The 20,670-nt window shown below is 51.6% G+C and overlaps 1 protein-coding gene across 1 annotated transcript in view; it reads left to right on the top strand.

Moving 5' to 3' along the window:
- The first annotated feature begins 337 nt into the window (after window positions 1–337).
- Window positions 338–20,670, top strand: part of SYMPK (symplekin scaffold protein) — a 72,092-nt gene continuing 51,759 nt past the window's right edge. The window contains exons 1-5 of the mRNA XM_088464335.1: window positions 338–494; window positions 14,425–14,501; window positions 17,022–17,087; window positions 18,891–18,944; window positions 19,031–19,104. Of these exons, the coding sequence (XP_088320461.1) occupies window positions 14,427–14,501; window positions 17,022–17,087; window positions 18,891–18,944; window positions 19,031–19,104 (269 nt within the window). The 5' untranslated portion in view covers window positions 338–494; window positions 14,425–14,426. The remainder of the gene's footprint in view (window positions 495–14,424; window positions 14,502–17,021; window positions 17,088–18,890; window positions 18,945–19,030; window positions 19,105–20,670) is intronic.

Here is a 20,670-nt window from a genome sequence, read left to right as displayed (position 1 = left end):
ATGCCCCCCAATGCTATTTCTCCAATGCTTTGTCCCCCCAATACTATATGCCCCCCAATGCTATGTTCCCAATGTTCTGTGTCCCCAATACTATATGCCCCCCCAATGTTCTGTCCCCCCAATACTATATGCCCCCCAAATGTTCAGTCCCCCCCAATACTATATGTCCCCCTAGTAATCCCTCTGTCTCCAGGTCATGTCGGACATTGTTCTGTAGAGCTGTAGCCACCTATAATGTACCCAGCAAAATGGCGCCTGTCCCGGAGACAGAGTGGTAGAGGCTGAGAAATAACAGTTTGCTGCTCTAGCGTCACACAGGAACTCCAATATGGCCCCCGCCGGAAGTAGAGTAATCTAGGTTGCGGCGTTTCCGGCTGTACCAAGATGGCGGCGCTGTGAGCAGGGAAGAGATCTACGGAAGGACGGAAGGGGACCTATCTATCTCCTCCCGCTCTGGCATAGCCGGGTGATTGGAGCGGACAGAGACGGCGCAGGTTAGTGTAATGGCTCCTGTGTGTACTATAGGTATAATGTGTGTACTATAGGTATAATGTGTGTACTATAGGTATAATGTGTGTACTATAGGTATAATGTATGTACTATAGGTATAATGTGTGTACTATAGGTATAATGTGTGTACTATAGGTATAATGTGTGTACTATAGGTATAATGTGTGTACTATAGGTATAATGTGTGTACTATAGGTGCCCTGTGTGTACTATAGGTATAATGTGTGTACTATAGGTATAATGTGTGTACTATAGGTATAATGTGTGTACTATAGGTATAATGTGTGTACTATAGGTATAATGTGTGTACTATAGGTATAATGTGTGTACTATAGGTATAATGTGTGTACTATAGGTATAATGTGTGTACTATAGGTATAATGTGTGTACTATAGGTGCCCTGTGTGTACTATAGGTGCCCTGTGTGTACTATAGGTATAATGTGTGTACTATAGGTGTAATGTGTGTACTATAGGTGTAATGTGTGTACTATAGGTATAATGTGTGTACTATAGGTGCCCTGTGTGTACTATAGGTGCCCTGTGTGTACTATAGGTATAATGTGTGTACTATAGGTATAATGTGTGTACTATAGGTATAATGTGTGTACTATAGGTATAATGTGTGTACTATAGGTATAATGTGTGTACTATAGGTATAATGTGTGTACTATAGGTATAATGTGTGTACTATAGGTATAATGTGTGTACTATAGGTATAATGTGTGTACTATAGGTATAATGTGTGTACTATAGGTATAATGTGTGTACTATAGGTATAATGTGTGTACTATAGGTATAATGTGAGTACTATAGGTGCCCTGTGTGTACTATAGGTATAATGTGTGTACTATAGGTATAATGTGTGTACTATAGGTATAATGTGTGTACTATAGGTATAATGTGTGTACTATAGGTATAATGTGTGTACTATAGGTATAATGTGTGTACTATAGGTATAATGTGTGTACTATAGGTGCCCTGTGTGTACTATAGGTATAATGTGTGTACTATAGGTGTAATGTGTGTACTATAGGTGTAATGTGTGTACTATAGGTATAATGTGTGTACTATAGGTGCCCTGTGTGTACTATAGGTGCCCTGTGTGTACTATAGGTATAATGTGTGTACTATAGGTATAATGTGTGTACTATAGGTGTAATGTGTGTACTATAGGTGTAATGTGTGTACTATAGGTATAATGTGTGTACTATAGGTATAATGTGTGTACTATAGGTATAATGTGTGTACTATAGGTGCCCTGTGTGTACTATAGGTGCCCTGTGTGTACTATAGGTATAATGTATGTACTATAGGTATAATGTATGTACTATAGGTATAATGTGTGTACTATAGGTATAATGTGTGTACTATAGGTGCCCTGTGTGTACTATAGGTATAATGTGTGTACTATAGGTGTAATGTGTGTACTATAGGTGTAATGTGTGTACTATAGGTGTAATGTGTGTACTATAGGTGCCCTGTGTGTACTATAGGTGCCCTGTGTGTACTATAGGTGCCCTGTGTGTACTATAGGTGCCCTGTGTGTACTATAGGTGCCCTGTGTGTACTATAGGTGCCCTGTGTGTACTATAGGTGCCCTGTGTGTACTATAGGTGCCCTGTGTGTACTATAGGTGCCCTGTGTGTACTATAGGTGCCCTGTGTGTACTATAGGTGCCCTGTGTGTACTATAGGTGCCCTGTGTGTACTATAGGTGCCCTGTGTGTACTATAGGTGCCCTGTGTGTACTATAGGTGCCCTGTGTGTACTATAGGTGTAATGTGTGTACTATAGGTGTAATGTGTGTACTATAGGTATAATGTGTGTACTATAGGTATAATGTGTGTACTATAGGTATAATGTGTGTACTATAGGTATAATGTGTGTACTATAGGTATAATGTGTGTACTATAGGTGTAATGTGTGTACTATAGGTGTAATGTGTGTACTATAGGTATAATGTGTGTACTATAGGTATAATGTGTGTACTATAGGTATAATGTGTGTACTATAGGTGCCCTGTGTGTACTATAGGTGCCCTGTGTGTACTATAGGTATAATGTATGTACTATAGGTATAATGTATGTACTATAGGTATAATGTGTGTACTATAGGTATAATGTGTGTACTATAGGTGCCCTGTGTGTACTATAGGTGTAATGTGTGTACTATAGGTGTAATGTGTGTACTATAGGTGTAATGTGTGTACTATAGGTGTAATGTGTGTACTATAGGTGTAATGTGTGTACTATAGGTGCCCTGTGTGTACTATAGGTGCCCTGTGTGTACTATAGGTGCCCTGTGTGTACTATAGGTGCCCTGTGTGTACTATAGGTGCCCTGTGTGTACTATAGGTGCCCTGTGTGTACTATAGGTGCCCTGTGTGTACTATAGGTGCCCTGTGTGTACTATAGGTGCCCTGTGTGTACTATAGGTGCCCTGTGTGTACTATAGGTATAATGTGTGTACTATAGGTATAATGTGTGTACTATAGGTATAATGTGTGTACTATAGGTATAATGTGTGTACTATAGGTATAATGTGTGTACTATAGGTATAATGTGTGTACTATAGGTATAATGTGTGTACTATAGGTATAATGTGTGTACTATAGGTGCCCTGTGTGTACTATAGGTGCCCTGTGTGTGCTATAGGTGCCCTGTGTGTGCTATAGGTGCCCTGTGTGTGCTATAGGTGCCCTGTGTGTGCTATAGGTGCCCTGTGTGTGCTATAGGTGCCCTGTGTGTGCTATAGGTGCCCTGTGTGTGCTATAGGTATAATGTGTGTGCTATAGGTATAATGTGTGTGCTATAGGTATAATGTGTGTGCTATAGGTATAATGTGTGTGCTATAGGTATAATGTGTGTGCTATAGGTATAATGTGTGTGCTATAGGTATAATGTGTGTGCTATAGGTATAATGTGTGTGCTATAGGTGCCCTGTGTGTGCTATAGGTGCCCTGTGTGTACTATAGGTGCCCTGTGTGTACTATAGGTGCCCTGTGTGTACTATAGGTGCCCTGTGTGTACTATAGGTGCCCTGTGTGTACTATAGGTGCCCTGTGTGTACTATAGGTGCCCTGTGTGTACTATAGGTGCCCTGTGTGTACTATAGGTGCCCTGTGTGTACTATAGGTGCCCTGTGTGTGCCATAGGTGCCCTGTGTGTGTTATAGGTGCCCTGTGTGTGCCCTGTGCGTGCCGTAGGTGCCCTGTGCGTGCCGTAGGTGCCCTGTGCGTGCCGTAGGTGCCCTGTGCGTGCCCTGTGTGTGTCCTGTGCGTACTGTAGGTGCCCTGTATATGTACTATAGGTGCCCTGTGTGTGTACTATAGGTGCCCTGTGCGTCTCCTGTGCGTACTATAGTTGTCCTGTTTGTACTATAGGTGTCCTGTGTGTCATGTGCGTACTATAGGTGTCCTGTGTGTGTACTATAGGTGTCCTGTGTGTGTACTGTGTGTACTATAGGTGTCCTGTGCGTACTATAGGTGTCCTGTGCGTACTATAGGTGTCCTGTGCGTACTATAGGTGTCCTGTGCGTACTATAGGTGTCCTGTGCGTACTATAGGTGCCCTGTATGTGTCATGTGTGTACTATAGGTGTCCTGTGTGTACTATAGGTGCCCTGTGTGTGTCCTGTGTGTACTATAGGTGTCCTGTGTGTACTATAGGTGTCCTGTGTGTGTACTGTGTGTGCTATAGGTGCCGTGTGTGCGTACCGTAGGTGCCGTGTGTGCGTACCGTAGGTGCCGTGTGTGCGTACCGTAGGTGCCGTGTGTGCGTACCGTAGGGGTCCTGTATGTAATGTATGTACTATAGGTGTTCTGTGTGTACTATAGGTGTAATGGGAGAGCGGTGATGTCATCCGGTGTACCGTCAGGTTATCCCCGTATACTCTATAACCAGTCACTATTTACTTCCTCAGTTTTATGCTACTTTCATTATTAGGAGACATTTTCCCAGAGTCATGCTTGCTGCGGAGCCTTGCCTATGTTCCCCTGGCAGTGTCCCCCTCTCTGCTGTGGCTGCGGAGCCTTGCCTATATTCCCCTGGCAGTGTCCCTCTCTCTGCTGTGGCTGCGGATCCTTGCCTATATTCCCCTGGCAGTGTCCCTCTCTCTGCTGTGGCTGCGGAGCCTTGCCTATGTTCCCTTGGCAGTGTCCCCCTCTCTGCTGTGGCTGCGGAGCCTTGCCTATGTTCCCCTGGCAGTGTCCCTCTCTCTGCTGTGGCTGCGGAGCCTTTCCTTTTTTTCCCTGGCAGTGTCCCTCTCTCCGCTGTCGCTGCTTGCTGCGGAGCCTTTCCTATGTTCCCCTGGCAGTGTCCCTTTTTCTGCTGTGGCTGCGGAGCCTTTCCTATGTTCCCCTGGCAGTGTCCCTCTCTCTGCTGTGGCTGCGGAGCCTTTCCTATGTTCCCCTGGCAGTGTCCCCCTCTCAGCTGTCGCAGCGTAGCCTTTCCTATTTCCTATGTTCCCCTGGCAGTGTCCCTCTCTCTGCTGTGGCTGCGGAGCCTTTCCTATGTTCCCCTGGCAGTGTCCCCCTCTCAGCTGTCGCAGCGTAGCCTTTCCTATTTCCTATGTTCCCCTGGCAGTGTCCCTCTTTCTGCTGTGGCTGCGGAGCCTTGCCTATATTCCCTTGGCAGTGTCCCCCTCTCTGCTGTGGCTGCGGAGCCTTGCCTATATTCCCCTGGCAGTGTCCCTCTCTCTGCTGTGGCTGCGGAGCCTTTCCTATTTTCCCCTGGCAGTGTCCCTCTCTCCGCTGTCGCTGCTTGCTGCGGAGCCTTGCCTATGTTCCCCTGGCAGTGTCCCTCTCTCTGCTGTGGCTGCGGAGCCTTGCCTATATTCCCCTGGCAGTGTCCCTCTCTCTGCTGTGGCTGCGGAGCCTTGCCTATGTACCCCTGGCAGTGTCCCTCTCTCTGCTGTGGCTGCGGAGCCTTTCCTATTTTCCCCTCGCAGTGTCCCTCTGACCGCTGTCGCTGCTTGCTGCGGAGCCTTGCCTATGTTCCCCTGGCAGTGTACCTCTCTCTGCTGTAGCTACGGAGCCTTTCCTATATTCCCCTGACAGTGTCCCTCTCTCTGCTGTAGCTACGGAGCCTTTCCTATGTTCCCCTGCAGTGTCCCTCTCTCTGCTGTGGCTGCGGAGCCTTGCCTATGTTCCCCTGGCAGTGTCCCTCTCTCTGCTGTGGCTGCGGAGCCTTGCCTATATTCCCCTGGCAGTGTCCCTCTCTATGCTGTCGCTGCGGAGCCTTTCCTATGTTCCCCTGGCAGTGTCCCTCTCTCAGCTGTGGCTGCGGAGCCTTGCCTATGTTCCCCTGGCAGTGTTCCTCTCTCTGCTGTGGCTGCGGAGCCTTTCCTATGTTCCCCTGGCAGTGTCCCTCTCTCTGCTGTGGCTGCGGAGCCTTTCCTATGTTCCCCTGGCAGTGTCCCTCTCTCTGCTGTGGCTGCGGAGCCTTTCCTATATTCCCCTGGCAGTGTCCCTCTCTCTGCTGTGGCTGCGGAGCCTTTCCTATGTTCCCCTGGCAGTCTCCCTCTCTCTGCTGTGGCTGCGGAGCCTTTCCTATGTTCCCCTGGCAGTGTCCCTCTCTCAGCTGTTGCTGCGGAGCCTTTCCTATATTCCCCTGGCAGTGTCCCTCTCTGCGCTGTGGCTGCGGAGCCTTTCCTATGTTCCCCTGGCAGTGTCCCTTTCTCTGCTGTGGCTGCAGAGCCTTTCCTATTTTCCCCTGGCAGTGTCCCTCTCTCCGCTGTCGCTGCTTGCTGCGGAGCCTTGCCTATGTTCCCCTGGCAGTCCCTCTCTCTGCTGTGGCTGCGGAGCCTTGCCTATATTCCCCTGGCAGTGTCCCTCTCTCTGCTGTGGCTGCGGAGCCTTGCCTATGTACCCCTGGCAGTGTCCCTCTCTCTGCTGTGGCTGCGGAGCCTTTCCTATTTTCCCCTCGCAGTGTCCCTCTGACCGCTGTCGCTGCTTGCTGCGGAGCCTTGCCTATGTTCCCCTGGCAGTGTCCCTCTCTCTGCTGTAGCTACGGAGCCTTTCCTATATTCCCCTGACAGTGTCCCTCTCTCTGCTGTAGCTACGGAGCCTTTCCTATGTTCCCCTGCAGTGTCCCTCTCTCTGCTGTGGCTGCAGAGCCTTGCCTATGTTCCCCTGGCAGTGTCCCTCTCTCTGCTGTGGCTGCGGAGCCTTGCCTATATTCCCCTGGCAGTGTCCCTCTCTATGCTGTCGCTGCGGAGCCTTTCCTATGTTCTCCTGGCAGTGTCCCTCTCTCAGCTGTGGCTGCGGAGCCTTTCCTATGTTCCCCTGGCAGTGTCCCTCTCTCTGCTGTGGCTGCGGAGCCTTTCCTATGTTCCCCTGGCAGTGTCCCTCTCTCTGCTGTGGCTGCGGAGCCTTTCCTATATTCCCCTGGCAGTGTCCCTCTCTCTGCTGTGGCTGCGGAGCCTTTCCTATATTCCCCTGGCAGTGTCCCTCTCTCTGCTGTGGCTGCGGAGCCTTTCCTATGTTCCCCTGGCAGTCTCCCTCTCTCTGCTGTGGCTGCGGAGCCTTTCCTATGTTCCCCTGGCAGTGTCCCTCTCTCAGCTGTTGCTGCGGAGCCTTTCCTATATTCCCCTGGCAGTGTCCCTCTCTGCGCTGTGGCTGCGGAGCCTTTCCTATGTTCCCCTGGCAGTGTCCCTTTCTCTGCTGTGGCTGCGGAGCCTTTCCTATGTTCCCCTGGCAGTGCCCCTCTCTCTGCTGTGGCTGCAGAGCCTTTCCTATGTTCCCCTGGCAGTGTCCCTCTCTCTGCTGTGGCTGCGGAGCCTTTCCTATGTTCCCCTGGCAGTGTCTCTCTCTCTGCTGTGGCTGCGGAGCCTTTCCTATATTCCCCTGGCAGTGTCCCTCTCTCTGCTGTGGCTGCGGAGCCTTTCCTATGTTCTCCTGGCAGTGTCCCTCTCTCTGCTGTGGCTGCAGACCCTTTCCTATGTTCCCCTGGCAGTGTCCCTCTCTCTGCTGTGGCTGCGGAGCCTTTCCTATATTCCCCTGGCAGTGTCCCTCTCTCTGCTGTGGCTGCGGAGCCTTTCCTATGTTCCCCTGGCAGTGTCCCTCTCTCTGCTGTGGCTGCGGAGCCTTTCCTATGTTCCCCTTGCAGTGTCCCTCTCTCTGCTGTGGCTGCGGAGCCTTTCCTATGTTCCCCTGGCAGTCCCTCTCTGCTGTGGCTGCGGAGCCTTTCCTATATTCCCCTGGCAGTGTCCCTCTCTCAGCTGTCGCTGCTGGCTATGGAGCATTTACAAACTGGGCCATACAGAATGACGCAGCCAGGTTACCCTTCAAATGGCCCTTGGGTCGTAGTCGCCAAATCATGAGGCTTTGTGCAATTTTGCTGCGGGAGAGGAGGGTTGGGGGCTGGGCTGCGGGAGAAGAGGGTTATGGTTAAGGGTTAGGCTGTGCGGGGGAACGGTTAGGGTTAGGTTGGGGAGGGGGCGGTTAGGGAGAGAGTTGGGGTTAGGCTGCAGGAGGGGTGGGTTAGGGGGCGATTAGGGAGAGAGTTGGGGTTAGGGTTTAGGCTGCAGGAGGGGTGGGTTAGGGGAAGGTTAGGGAGAGAGTTGGGGTTAGGCTGCAGGAGGGGTGGGTTAGGGGAAGGTTAGGGAGAGAGTAAGGGTTAGGCTGCAGGAGGGGTGGGTTAGGGGGCGGTTAGGGAGAGAGTTGGGGTTAGGCTGCAGGAGGGGTGGGTTAGGGGCGATTAGGGGAAGAGTTGGGGTTAGGCTGCAGGAGGGGTGGGTTAGGGGAAGGTTAGGGAGAGAGTTGGGGTTAGGCTGCAGAAGGGGTGGGTTAGGGGGCGGTTATGGAGAGGGTTAGGGTTAGGTTGCAGGAGGGGTGGATTAGGGGAAGGTTAGGGAGAGAGTTGGGGTTAGGCTGCAGGAGGGGTGAGTTAGGGGGCGGTTAGGGAGAGAGTTGGGGTTAGGCTGCAGGAGGGGTGAGTTAGGGGGCGGTTAGGGAGAGAGTTGGGGTTAGGCTGCAGGAGGGGTGAGTTAGGGGAAGGTTATGGAGAGGGTTAGGTTGCAGGAGGGGTGGGTTAGGGGAAGGTTATGGAGAGGGTTGGGGTTAGAGTTAGGCTGCAGGAGGGGTGGGTTAGGGGAAGGTTAGGGAGAGAGTTGGGGTTAGGCTGCAGGAGGGGTGGGTTAGGGGTTAGGCTGCAGGAGTGGTGGGTTAGGGGGCGGATAGGGAGAGAGTTGGGGTTAGGGTTAGGCTGCAGGAGGGATGGGTTAGGGGGCGGTTAGGGAGAGAGTTGGGGTTAGGCTGTAGGAGGGGTGGGTTAGGGGGCGGACAATGTTAATTATGCACCTTATTCAGGAGGTCTTCTTCTTACATTTTAATTGTTCCGTTTCTAGTACACTACATAGTCTTCCACAACCTCTTGCCTCTCCAATTATCCCCTGCTTCCTGCCCTTAGCTCCCTTTACACTGGCTGACTCCTTATGTCTTCTGTTTGTATCCCCCCTCCCCTTTTAGACTGCAAGCTCCATGAGCAGCGCCCTCCTCCCTCCTGATCTCATGTCATACTCCTCTTACACACCAGCTACACTGTACATCTCCTCCTCCTCCTGTTCTCATGTCACACTCCTCTTACACACCAGCTACACTGTACATCTCCTCCTCCTCCTGTTCTCATGTCACACTCCTCTTACACACCAGCTACACTGTACATCTCCTCCTCCTCCTGTTCTCATGTCACACTCCTCTTACACACCAGCTACACTGTACATCTCCTCCTCCTCCTGTTCTCATGTCATACTCCTCTTACACACCAGCTACACTGTACATCTCCTCCTCCTCCTGTTCTCATGTCACACTCCTCTTACACACCAGCTACACTGTACATCTCCTCCTCCTCCTGTTCTCATGTCACACTCCTCTTACACACCAGCTACACTGTACATCTCCTCCTCCTCCTGTTCTCATGTCATACTCCTCTTACACACCAGCTACACTGTACATCTCCTCCTCCTCCTGTTCTCATGTCATACTCCTCTTACACACCAGCTACACTGTACATCTCCTCCTCCTCCTGTTCTCATGTCATACTCCTCTTACACACCAGCTACACTGTACATCTCCTCCTCCTCCTGTTCTCATGTCACACTCCTCTTACACACCAGCTACACTGTACATCTCCTCCTCCTCCTGTTCTCATGTCATACTCCTCTTACACACCAGCTACACTGTACATCTCCTCCTCCTGTTCTCATGTCACACTCCTCTTACACACCAGCTACACTGTACATCTCCTCCTCCTCCTGTTCTCATGTCACACTCCTCTTACACACCAGCTACACTGTACATCTCCTCCTCCTCCTGATCTCATGTCACACTCCTCTTACACACCAGCTACACTGTACATCTCCTCCTCCTGTTCTCATGTCACACTCCTCTTACACACCAGCTACACTGTACATCTCCTCCTCCTCCTGTTCTCATGTCATACTCCTCTTACACACCAGCTACACTGTACATCTCCTCCTCCTCCTGTTCTCATGTCACACTCCTCTTACACACCAGCTACACTGTACATCTCCTCCTCCTCCTGTTCTCATGTCACACTCCTCTTACACACCAGCTACACTGTACATCTCCTCCTCCTCCTGTTCTCATGTCATACTCCTCTTACACACCAGCTACACTGTACATCTCCTCCTCCTCCTGTTCTCATGTCATACTCCTCTTACACACCAGCTACACTGTACATCTCCTCCTCCTCCTGTTCTCATGTCACACTCCTCTTACACACCAGCTACACTGTACATCTCCTCCTCCTCCTGTTCTCATGTCACACTCCTCTTACACACCAGCTACACTGTACATCTCCTCCTCCTGTTCTCATGTCACACTCCTCTTACACACCAGCTACACTGTACATCTCCTCCTCCTCCTGTTCTCATGTCACACTCCTCTTACACACCAGCTACACTGTACATCTCCTCCTCCTCCTGTTCTCATGTCACACTCCTCTTACACACCAGCTACACTGTACATCTCCTCCTCCTCCTGTTCTCATGTCACACTCCTCTTACACACCAGCTACACTGTACATCTCCTCCTCCTCCTGTTCTCATGTCACACTCCTCTTACACACCAGCTACACTGTACATCTCCTCCTCCTGTTCTCATGTCACACTCCTCTTACACACCAGCTACACTGTACATCTCCTCCTCCTGTTCTCATGTCACACTCCTCTTACACACCAGCTACACTGTACATCTCCTCCTCCTCCTGTTCTCATGTCACACTCCTCTTACACACCAGCTACACTGTACATCTCCTCCTCCTCCTGTTCTCATGTCATACTCCTCTTACACACCAGCTACACTGTACATCTCCTCCTCCTCCTGTTCTCATGTCATACTCCTCTTACACACCAGCTACACTGTACATCTCCTCCTCCTCCTGTTCTCATGTCACACTCCTCTTACACACCAGCTACACTGTACATCTCCTCCTCCTCCTGTTCTCATGTCATACTCCTCTTACACACCAGCTACACTGTACATCTCCTCCTCCTCCTGTTCTCATGTCATACTCCTCTTACACACCAGCTACACTGTACATCTCCTCCTCCTCCTGTTCTCATGTCACACTCCTCTTACACACCAGCTACACTGTACATCTCCTCCTCCTCCTGTTCTCATGTCATACTCCTCTTACACACCAGCTACACTGTACATCTCCTCCTCCTCCTGTTCTCATGTCATACTCCTCTTACACACCAGCTACACTGTACATCTCCTCCTCCTCCTGTTCTCATGTCACACTCCTCTTACACACCAGCTACACTGTACATCTCCTCCTCCTCCTGTTCTCATGTCACACTCCTCTTACACACCAGCTACACTGTACATCTCCTCCTCCTCCTGTTCTCATGTCACACTCCTCTTACACACCAGCTACACTGTACATCTCCTCCTCCTGTTCTCATGTCACACTCCTCTTACACACCAGCTACACTGTACATCTCCTCCTCCTCCTGTTCTCATGTCACACTCCTCTTACACACCAGCTACACTGTACATCTCCTCCTCTTCCTGTTCTCATGTCACACTCCTCTTACACACCAGCTACACTGTACATCTCCTCCTCCTCCTGTTCTCATGTCATACTCCTCTTACACACCAGCTACACTGTACATCTCCTCCTCCTCCTGTTCTCATGTCATACTCCTCTTACACACCAGCTACACTGTACATCTCCTCCTCCTCCTGTTCTCATGTCATACTCCTCTTACACACCAGCTACACTGTACATCTCCTCCTCCTCCTGTTCTCATGTCATACTCCTCTTACACACCAGCTACACTGTACATCTCCTCCTCCTCCTGTTCTCATGTCATACTCCTCTTACACACCAGCTACACTGTACATCTCCTCCTCCTCCTGTTCTCATGTCATACTCCTCTTACACACCAGCTACACTGTACATCTCCTCCTCCTCCTGTTCTCATGTCACACTCCTCTTACACACCAGCTACACTGTACATCTCCTCCTCCTCCTGTTCTCATGTCACACTCCTCTTACACACCAGCTACACTGTACATCTCCTCCTCCTCCTGTTCTCATGTCATACTCCTCTTACACACCAGCTACACTGTACATCTCCTCCTCCTCCTGTTCTCATGTCATACTCCTCTTACACACCAGCTACACTGTACATCTCCTCCTCCTCCTGTTCTCATGTCATACTCCTCTTACACACCAGCTACACTGTACATCTCCTCCTCCTCCTGTTCTCATGTCATACTCCTCTTACACACCAGCTACACTGTACATCTCCTCCTCCTCCTGTTCTCATGTCATACTCCTCTTACACACCAGCTACACTGTACATCTCCTCCTCCTCCTGTTCTCATGTCACACTCCTCTTACACACCAGCTACACTGTACATCTCCTCCTCCTCCTGTTCTCATGTCATACTCCTCTTACACACCAGCTACACTGTACATCTCCTCCTCCTCCTGTTCTCATGTCACACTCCTCTTACACACCAGCTACACTGTACATCTCCTCCTCCTCCTGTTCTCATGTCACACTCCTCTTACACACCAGCTACACTGTACATCTCCTCCTCCTCCTGTTCTCATGTCATACTCCTCTTACACACCAGCTACACTGTACATCTCCTCCTCCTCCTGTTCTCATGTCACACTCCTCTTACACACCAGCTACACTGTACATCTCCTCCTCCTCCTGTTCTCATGTCACACTCCTCTTACACACCAGCTACACTGTACATCTCCTCCTCCTCCTGTTCTCATGTCACACTCCTCTTACACACCAGCTACACTGTACATCTCCTCCTCCTCCTGTTCTCATGTCATACTCCTCTTACACACCAGCTACACTGTACATCTCCTCCTCCTGTTCTCATGTCACACTCCTCTTACACACCAGCTACACTGTACATCTCCTCCTCCTCCTGTTCTCATGTCATACTCCTCTTACACACCAGCTACACTGTACATCTCCTCCTCCTGTTCTCATGTCACACTCCTCTTACACACCAGCTACACTGTACATCTCCTCCTCCTCCTGTTCTCATGTCATACTCCTCTTACACACCAGCTACACTGTACATCTCCTCCTCCTCCTGTTCTCATGTCACACTCCTCTTACACACCAGCTACACTGTACATCTCCTCCTCCTCCTGTTCTCATGTCACACTCCTCTTACACACCAGCTACACTGTACATCTCCTCCTCCTGTTCTCATGTCACACTCCTCTTACACACCAGCTACACTGTACATCTCCTCCTCCTCCTGTTCTCATGTCACACTCCTCTTACACACCAGCTACACTGTACATCTCCTCCTCCTCCTGTTCTCATGTCATACTCCTCTTACACACCAGCTACACTGTACATCTCCTCCTCCTGTTCTCATGTCACACTCCTCTTACACACCAGCTACACTGTACATCTCCTCCTCCTCCTGTTCTCATGTCATACTCCTCTTACACACCAGCTACACTGTACATCTCCTCCTCCTGTTCTCATGTCACACTCCTCTTACACACCAGCTACACTGTACATCTCCTCCTCCTCCTGTTCTCATGTCACACTCCTCTTACACACCAGCTACACTGTACATCTCCTCCTCCTCCTGTTCTCATGTCACACTCCTCTTACACACCAGCTACACTGTGCATCTCCTCTTCCTCCTGTTCTCATGTCACACTCCTCTTACACACCAGCTACACTGTACATCTGCTCCTCCTGTTCTCATGTCATACTCCTCTTACACACCAGCTACACTGTACATCTCCTCCTCCTCCTGATCTCATGTCACACTCCTCTTACACACCAGCTACACTGTACATCTCCTCCTCCTCCTGATCTCATGTCACACTCCTCTTACACACCAGCTACACTGTACATCTCCTCCTCCTGTTCTCATGTCACACTCCTCTTACACACCAGCTACACTGTACATCTCCTCCTCCTCCTGTTCTCATGTCACACTCCTCTTACACACCAGCTGTGGCCTGTGCTGTCTCGGCGTTTTGCCCGCTGTACGGAGCTGCGGACGACTTGTGGCGCCCTATAAATAAAGTGTAATAATTATAGTACATGAGGGTAGTTGGTTTGAAGCTACAGAATGTAATTTTTTTTGGAAATAGATGGATTCATGCTCAGCCAGTAGTATATGTATATATTGTATAGCCTACCTACGGTGTCCTGTGCATGGTGGGAGTAGGGTGCGTAGCGCTAAATTTACCTATTAATGAGGATTTTGCTTTGTTGAGGAGAAGAACAGCTGCTAAGGGGAATGGCATGCCTTTTACAGGGACTGAGCCCGAGATAAGGGACTGAGCCCGAGATAAGGGACTGAGCCCGAGATAAGGGACTGAGCCGGAAATAAGTGTGTGTGTTTCCCCAGAGTAATTATAATCCATCTTTTCGTTGTAGACATGGCAGTCAGTATGGCGTCTCAGTTTTTCTCCCAGGAAGAGGTGGCGTGTGATGTCGTGTCCACGTCTGAGAAGGTGAGTGTATGTGCAGGTGTGTGTGTGCGGGTGTGTGTGTGTGCGGGTGTGTGGGGGTGTGTGTGTGGAGGTGTGTGTGTGTGTGTGGGTGTGCGCGTGGCGGAGGCCCTGCACTGACTCAGCCTTGGTGTAGCTGTGCGGCTGGTTGGCAGGAGCCCCTTCATTTACGCAGCGAGCGGTTGGATTATTGTACTTGGAGTGGCACTGGGTAATTAGAGGCTGCAGGAGGAGTGGCACTGGGTAATTAGAGGCTGCAGGAGGAGTGGCACTGGGTACTTAGAGGCTCCAGGAGGAGTGGCACTGGAGACTTAGAGGCTCCAGGAGGAGTGGCACTGGGTACTTAGAGGCTCCAGGAGGAGTGGCACTGGGTACTTAGAGGCTGCAGGAGGCGTGGCACTGGGTAATTAGAGGCTGCAGGAGGAGTGGCACTGGGTAATTAGAGGCTGCAGGAGGAGTGGCACTGGGTAATTAGAGGCTGCAGGAGGAGTGGCACTGGGTAATTAGAGGCTCCAGGAGGAGTGGCACTGGGTACTTAGAGGCTCCAGGAGAAGTGGCACTGTATACTTAGAGGCTGCAGGAGGAGTGGCACTGGGTAATTAGAGGGTCCGGGAGGAGTGGCACTGGGTACTTAGAGGCTGCAGGAGGAGTGGCACTGGGTAATTAGAGGCTCCAGGAGGAGTGGCACCTGGGTACTTAGAGGCTGCAGGAGGAGTGGCACCTGGGTACTTAGAGGCTGCAGGAGGAGTGGCACCTGGGTACTTAGAGGCTGCAGGAGGAGTGGCACTGGGTACTTAGAGGCTCCAGGAGGAGTGGCACTGGGTAATTAGAGGCTCCAGGAGGAGTGGCACTGGGTACTTAGAGGCTCCAGGAGGAGTGGCACTGGGTAATTAGAGGCTGCAGGAGGAGTGGCACTGGGTAATTAGAGGCTGCAGGAGGAGTGGCACTGGGTAATTAGAGGCTGCAGGAGGAGTGGCACTGGGTAATTAGAGGCTCCAGGAGGAGTGGCACTGGGTACTTAGAGGCTCCAGGAGAAGTGGCACTGTATACTTAGAGGCTGCAGGAGGAGTGGCACTGGGTAATTAGAGGGTCCAGGAGGAGTGGCACTGGGTACTTAGAGGCTGCAGGAGGAGTGGCACTGGGTAATTAGAGGCTCCAGGAGGAGTGGCACCTGGGTACTTAGAGGCTGCAGGAGGAGTGGCACCTGGGTACTTAGAGGCTCCAGGAGAAGTGGCACTGTATACTTAGAGGCTGCAGGAGGAGTGGCACTGGGTAATTAGAGGGTCCAGGAGGAGTGGCACTGGGTACTTAGAGGCTGCAGGAGGAGTGGCACTGGGTAATTAGAGGCTCCAGGAGGAGTGGCACCTGGGTACTTAGAGGCTGCAGGAGGAGTGGCACCTGGGTACTTAGAGGCTGCAGGAGGAGTGGCACTGGGTACTTAGAGGCTCCAGGAGGAGTGGCACTGGGTAATTAGAGGCTCCAGGAGGAGTGGCACTGGGTACTTAGAGGCTCCAGGAGGAGTGGCACTGGGTACTTAGAGGCTCCAGGAGGAGTGGCACTGGGTAATTAGAGGCTCCAGGAGGAGTGGCACCTGGGTACTTAGAGGCTGCAGGAGGAGTGGCACCTGGGTACTTAGAGGCTGCAGGAGGAGTGGCACTGGGTAGTTAGAGGCTGCAGGAGGAGTGGCACTGGGTAATTAGAGGCTCCAGGAGGAGTGGCAGTGGGTAATTAGAGGCTACAGGAGGAGTGGCACTGGGTAATTAGAGGCTGCAGTAGGAGTGGCACTGGGCAGTTAGAGGCTCCAGGAGGAGTGCAACTGGGTAATTAGAGGCTCCAGGAGGAGTGCAACTGGGTAATTAGAGGCTGCAGGAGGAGTGGCACTGGGTAATTAGAGGCTTCAGGAGGAGTGGCACTGGGTACTTAGAGGCTGCAAGAGGAGTGGTACTCGGTAATTAGAGGCTGGGTTATTAGAGGCTCCAGGATGGGCGCCCGCTCTCTCCTGTGGGGTTTGGTAACTGACATCTCCTGGCAGACATAAGGTATAATGGGGAGGAACGCTGGGCCAGCCCTGCACCATATATACCACAATGCCAGGCATGCTGTGGCCCTTTCCTCATCCTGGAGCCACTTGGCTTCAGATGATTGGCTGTGTCAGGTGCCCATCTGGTCCTACTCCCCAAAATACCCCCACCCCCTTTCTCCCAGATTTTCAGGTGCAGTAACCCATAGACATGCCATGAGTCTGTACGGCCCTTGTCGGCCTTGTTTAGCTAACATAGGGAGAAATGTGGGAGAGGGTCTAGTGTGGTCAGTCCCCTGGGTGTCTCTATTCTGACCTGTTCTGCTTGGGTTTGGCCCAGTCCTGTTCCAGTTTGCTATGTTGGGTGGTGGTTGGGTTATGGATTGAGAGAAGTGCCCTAACCTCCTCTCCTGGGTCGGTGTGCCACATGTCACCTCCGAGAGCGAGCTCTAGGTAAGTACCTCACGGGTATGTGATGTTAATGCCTGCTTACATCATTTCAGGTTGTGGAATTGTTGAACACGGCTGCACTTGCCACAAATGACTCTAAAATTACCATGCTGAAGCAGGTGAGGCTGTGCGGGGGGCTGAGCGCTGTGCTGGGATCTGGGGCTGAACGCTGTGCGGGGATCTGGGGTTGTGGCTGAGCACTGCGCTGTGCGGGGATCTGGGGTTGTGGCTGAGCACTGCGCTGTGCGGGGATCTGGGGCTGTGGCTGAGCACAGGGCTGTGCGGGGATCTGGGGCTGTGGCTGAGCACTGCGCTGTGCGGGGATCTGGGGCTGTGGCTGAGCACTGCACTGCGCTGTGCGGGGATCTGGGGCTGTGGCTGAGCACTGCGCTGTGCGGGGATCTGGGGCTGTGGCTGAGCACTGCGCTGTGCGGGGATCTGGGGCTGTGGCTGAGCACTGCGCTGTGCGGGGATCTGGGGCTGTGGCTGAGCACTGCGCTGTGCGGGGATCTGGGGCTGTGGCTGAGCACTGCGCTGTGCGGGGATCTGGGGCTGTGGCTGAGCACTGCGCTGTGCGGGCATCTGGGGCTGAGCACTGCGCTGTGCGGGCATCTGGGGCTGAGCACTGCGCTGTGCGGGGATCTGGGGCTGAGCACTGCGCTGTGCGGGGATGGGGCTGGGGCTGAGCACTGCGCTGTGATCTGTGGCTGAGCGCTGTGCTGGGATCTGGGGCTGTGGCTGAGCACTGTGCGGGGATCTGGGGCTGTGGCTGAGCACTGCGCTGTGCGGGATCTGGGGCTGTGGCTGAGCACTGCGCTGTGCGGGATCTGGGGCTGTGGCTGAGCACTGCGCTGTGCGAGGATCTGGGGCTGTGGCTGAGCACTGCGCTGTGCGGGGATCTGGGGCTGTGGCTGAGCACTGGGCTGTGCGATGATCTGGGGCTGTGGCTGAGCACTGGGCTGTGCGGGGATCTGGGGCAGTGGCTGAGCACTGCGCTGTGCGGGGATCTGGGGCAGTGGCTGAGCACTGCGCTGTGCGGGGATCTGGGGCTGTGGCTGAGCACTGCGCTGTGCGGGGATCTGGGGCAGTGGCTGAGCACTGCGCTGTGCGGGGATCTGGGGTTGTGGCTGAGCACTGCGCTGTGCGGGGATCTGGGGCTGTGGCTGAGCACTGCACTGCGCGGGGGGCTGGGGCTGTGGCTGAGCACTGTGCGGGGATCTGGGGCTGTGGCTGAGCACTGCACTGCGCGGGGATCTGGGGCTGTGGCTGAGCACTGCGCTGTGCGGGGATCCTGGGGCTGAGCACTGCGCAGGGATCTGGGGCTGAGCACTGCGCTGCGCAGGGATCTGGGGCTGTGGCTGAGTGGGGATCTGGGGCTGCTGCTGAGCACTGCGCTGTGCGGGGATCCTGGGGCTGAGCACTGCGCTGTGCGGGGATCTGTGGCTGAGCACTGCGCTGTGCGGGGATCTGGGGCTGTGGCTGAGCACTGCGCTGTGTGGGGATCTGGGGCTGTGGCTGAGCGCTGCGCTGTGCGGGGATCCTGGGGCTGAGCGCTGCGCTGTGCGGGGATCCTGGGGCTGAGCGCTGCGCTGTGCGGGGATCCTGGGGCTGAGCGCTGCGCTGTGCGGGGATCCTGGGGCTGAGCGCTGCGCTGTGCGGGGATCCTGGGGCTGAGCGCTGCGCTGTGCGGGGATCCTGGGGCTGAGCGCTGCGCTGTGCGGGGATCCTGGGGCTGAGCGCTGCGCTGTGCGGGGATCCTGGGGCTGAGCGCTGTGCGGGTATCTGGGGCTGAGCGCTGCGCTGTGCGGGGATCCTGAGGCTGAGCGCTGTGCGGGGATCCTGGGGCTGAGCGCTGTGCTGTGCGGGGATCCTGGGGCTGAGCGCACTCGTATGTATTACACATTTATTCCTTTGCTTTCCAGGTTCAGGAGCTTATAATAAACAAGGACCCCACCCTGCTGGATAACTTCCTTGATGTAAGTGACGTCTGCATACAGTAAGTGAGTATGGAAAGTGCGAGGTGTCTCCTTCCGCTGTCTAATCCCACAATCTCTGTGTGTAGGAAATTATCGCTTTCCAGGCAGATAAATCTGTAGAAGTCCGGAAATTTGTTGTTAATTTCATCGAAGAGGCGTGGTAAGTTATTGTCTGTGTGTGTACCTACGTACGTATATAGTGTGTGTGTGTGTGTATATTGTGTGTGTGTGTGTATGTACGTACGTATATAGTGTGTGTGTATATGTATATATATGTATGTATGTATATGTGTGTGTATATATATTTGAGTCTCCCATTTCAAAATCCGGAATATTTCCAGCATGACTGAGATATAATGAAACCTTTGATTTTTGCTGGTTCATGCTTTTTTTGATGTATTGTTACTCCTTATGCATTGATACGAATACCAGATAATTATTAAATTGTTATATTTATTTATAACTGCGTGGCACAATTGTTTTTTATTTAATATATATGTGTAATTGTCTCTATTTTAATAATAGGTGTTTCATTATTTTCAAACACATTGCGTTTTGCACATGGCCACATATATCACTAAAATTATGTATAGTTATTGATTTGGGTTATCCACAGCGCTGTTACTTTGTGCTTTTGTCTGTGTATAAGGTGTATAAGAAAAATACATGAAATTTATTTATGTACACAAACTTTGTTTGAGCCACAAAATTATTGGAAATATTGTATAAAATGACCTTCAGGCTGTGTGCTGCACAGCTCTATTCTCTGCTCAGACCTCAGTTGCATAGACTGCATGTGTGTATTCCAATGAGGACACAATTCTGTGAATTAGCAGCTCCACCATTTTGTGAGTGACAGCAATCTCATTCTGTGACAGTGCTGAATTTGCAGTTAACCACAGGGTGTGATGGCATACCATATCTGTATTACGCAAGGAACACGTCCATTAAGGCGTCAGCCTTAATGATCATAATGTCATTGCTTTTTGAAGTTTGAGTGGCAGAAAATCAATAGGTTTTGTGAATTTTCAGATCATGTCTAAGCAGCCTCAATGGGACATGTGACACCGTAAGGTTTTTTGTCTATTGTGTGTGAGTGTGTGTGTATATATATATATATATATATATATATATATATATATATATATATATATATGGCGTATGTGTGTGTGTGTACATATTATCACTTATAAGGCGCCATAAGTGTTCCGCAGCACCTTACACATTACATAAACAAATAAGTAAACAGCGACTTACAATACAAAGCAGGACACGGATAATAAACATTGTTATATTAGCGACCTTTACACCCACATAAGCAGCCAAGTATTAGTTTCCCTAGTGGGGAGTTATAGATTAATGAAATTACAGTAGGGAGAAGCACAAGAGGCTAGAGGGCCCTGCTCGAAAGAGCTTACATTCTATAAGGGAGGGGCAGACAGACGGGTGACACAGATGGGGTAGATAGTGAGGAAGGAGCAGGGGGTTAGGATATGTGCTGTGGAATGTGAGGGGCAGACAGACAGGGGTGACACAGATGGGGTAGATAGTGAGGAAGGAGCATGGAGCAGGGGGTTAGGATATGTGCTGTGGAATGTGAGGGCCAGACAGACAGGGGTGACACAGATGGGGTAGATAGGGAGGAAGGAGCATGGAGCAGGGGGTTAGGATATGTGCTGTGGAATGTGAGGAGCAGACAGGGGTGACACAGATGGGGTAGATAGTG

The sequence above is a fragment of the Taudactylus pleione genome, unplaced genomic scaffold, assembly GCF_031769625.1.
Source record: "Taudactylus pleione unplaced genomic scaffold, aTauple2 ptg001655l, whole genome shotgun sequence".
NCBI lineage: Eukaryota > Metazoa > Chordata > Amphibia > Anura > Myobatrachidae > Taudactylus > Taudactylus pleione.
The sequence above is the reverse complement of the archived record's forward strand: the minus strand, read 5'-3'. Positions and strand labels throughout refer to the sequence as shown.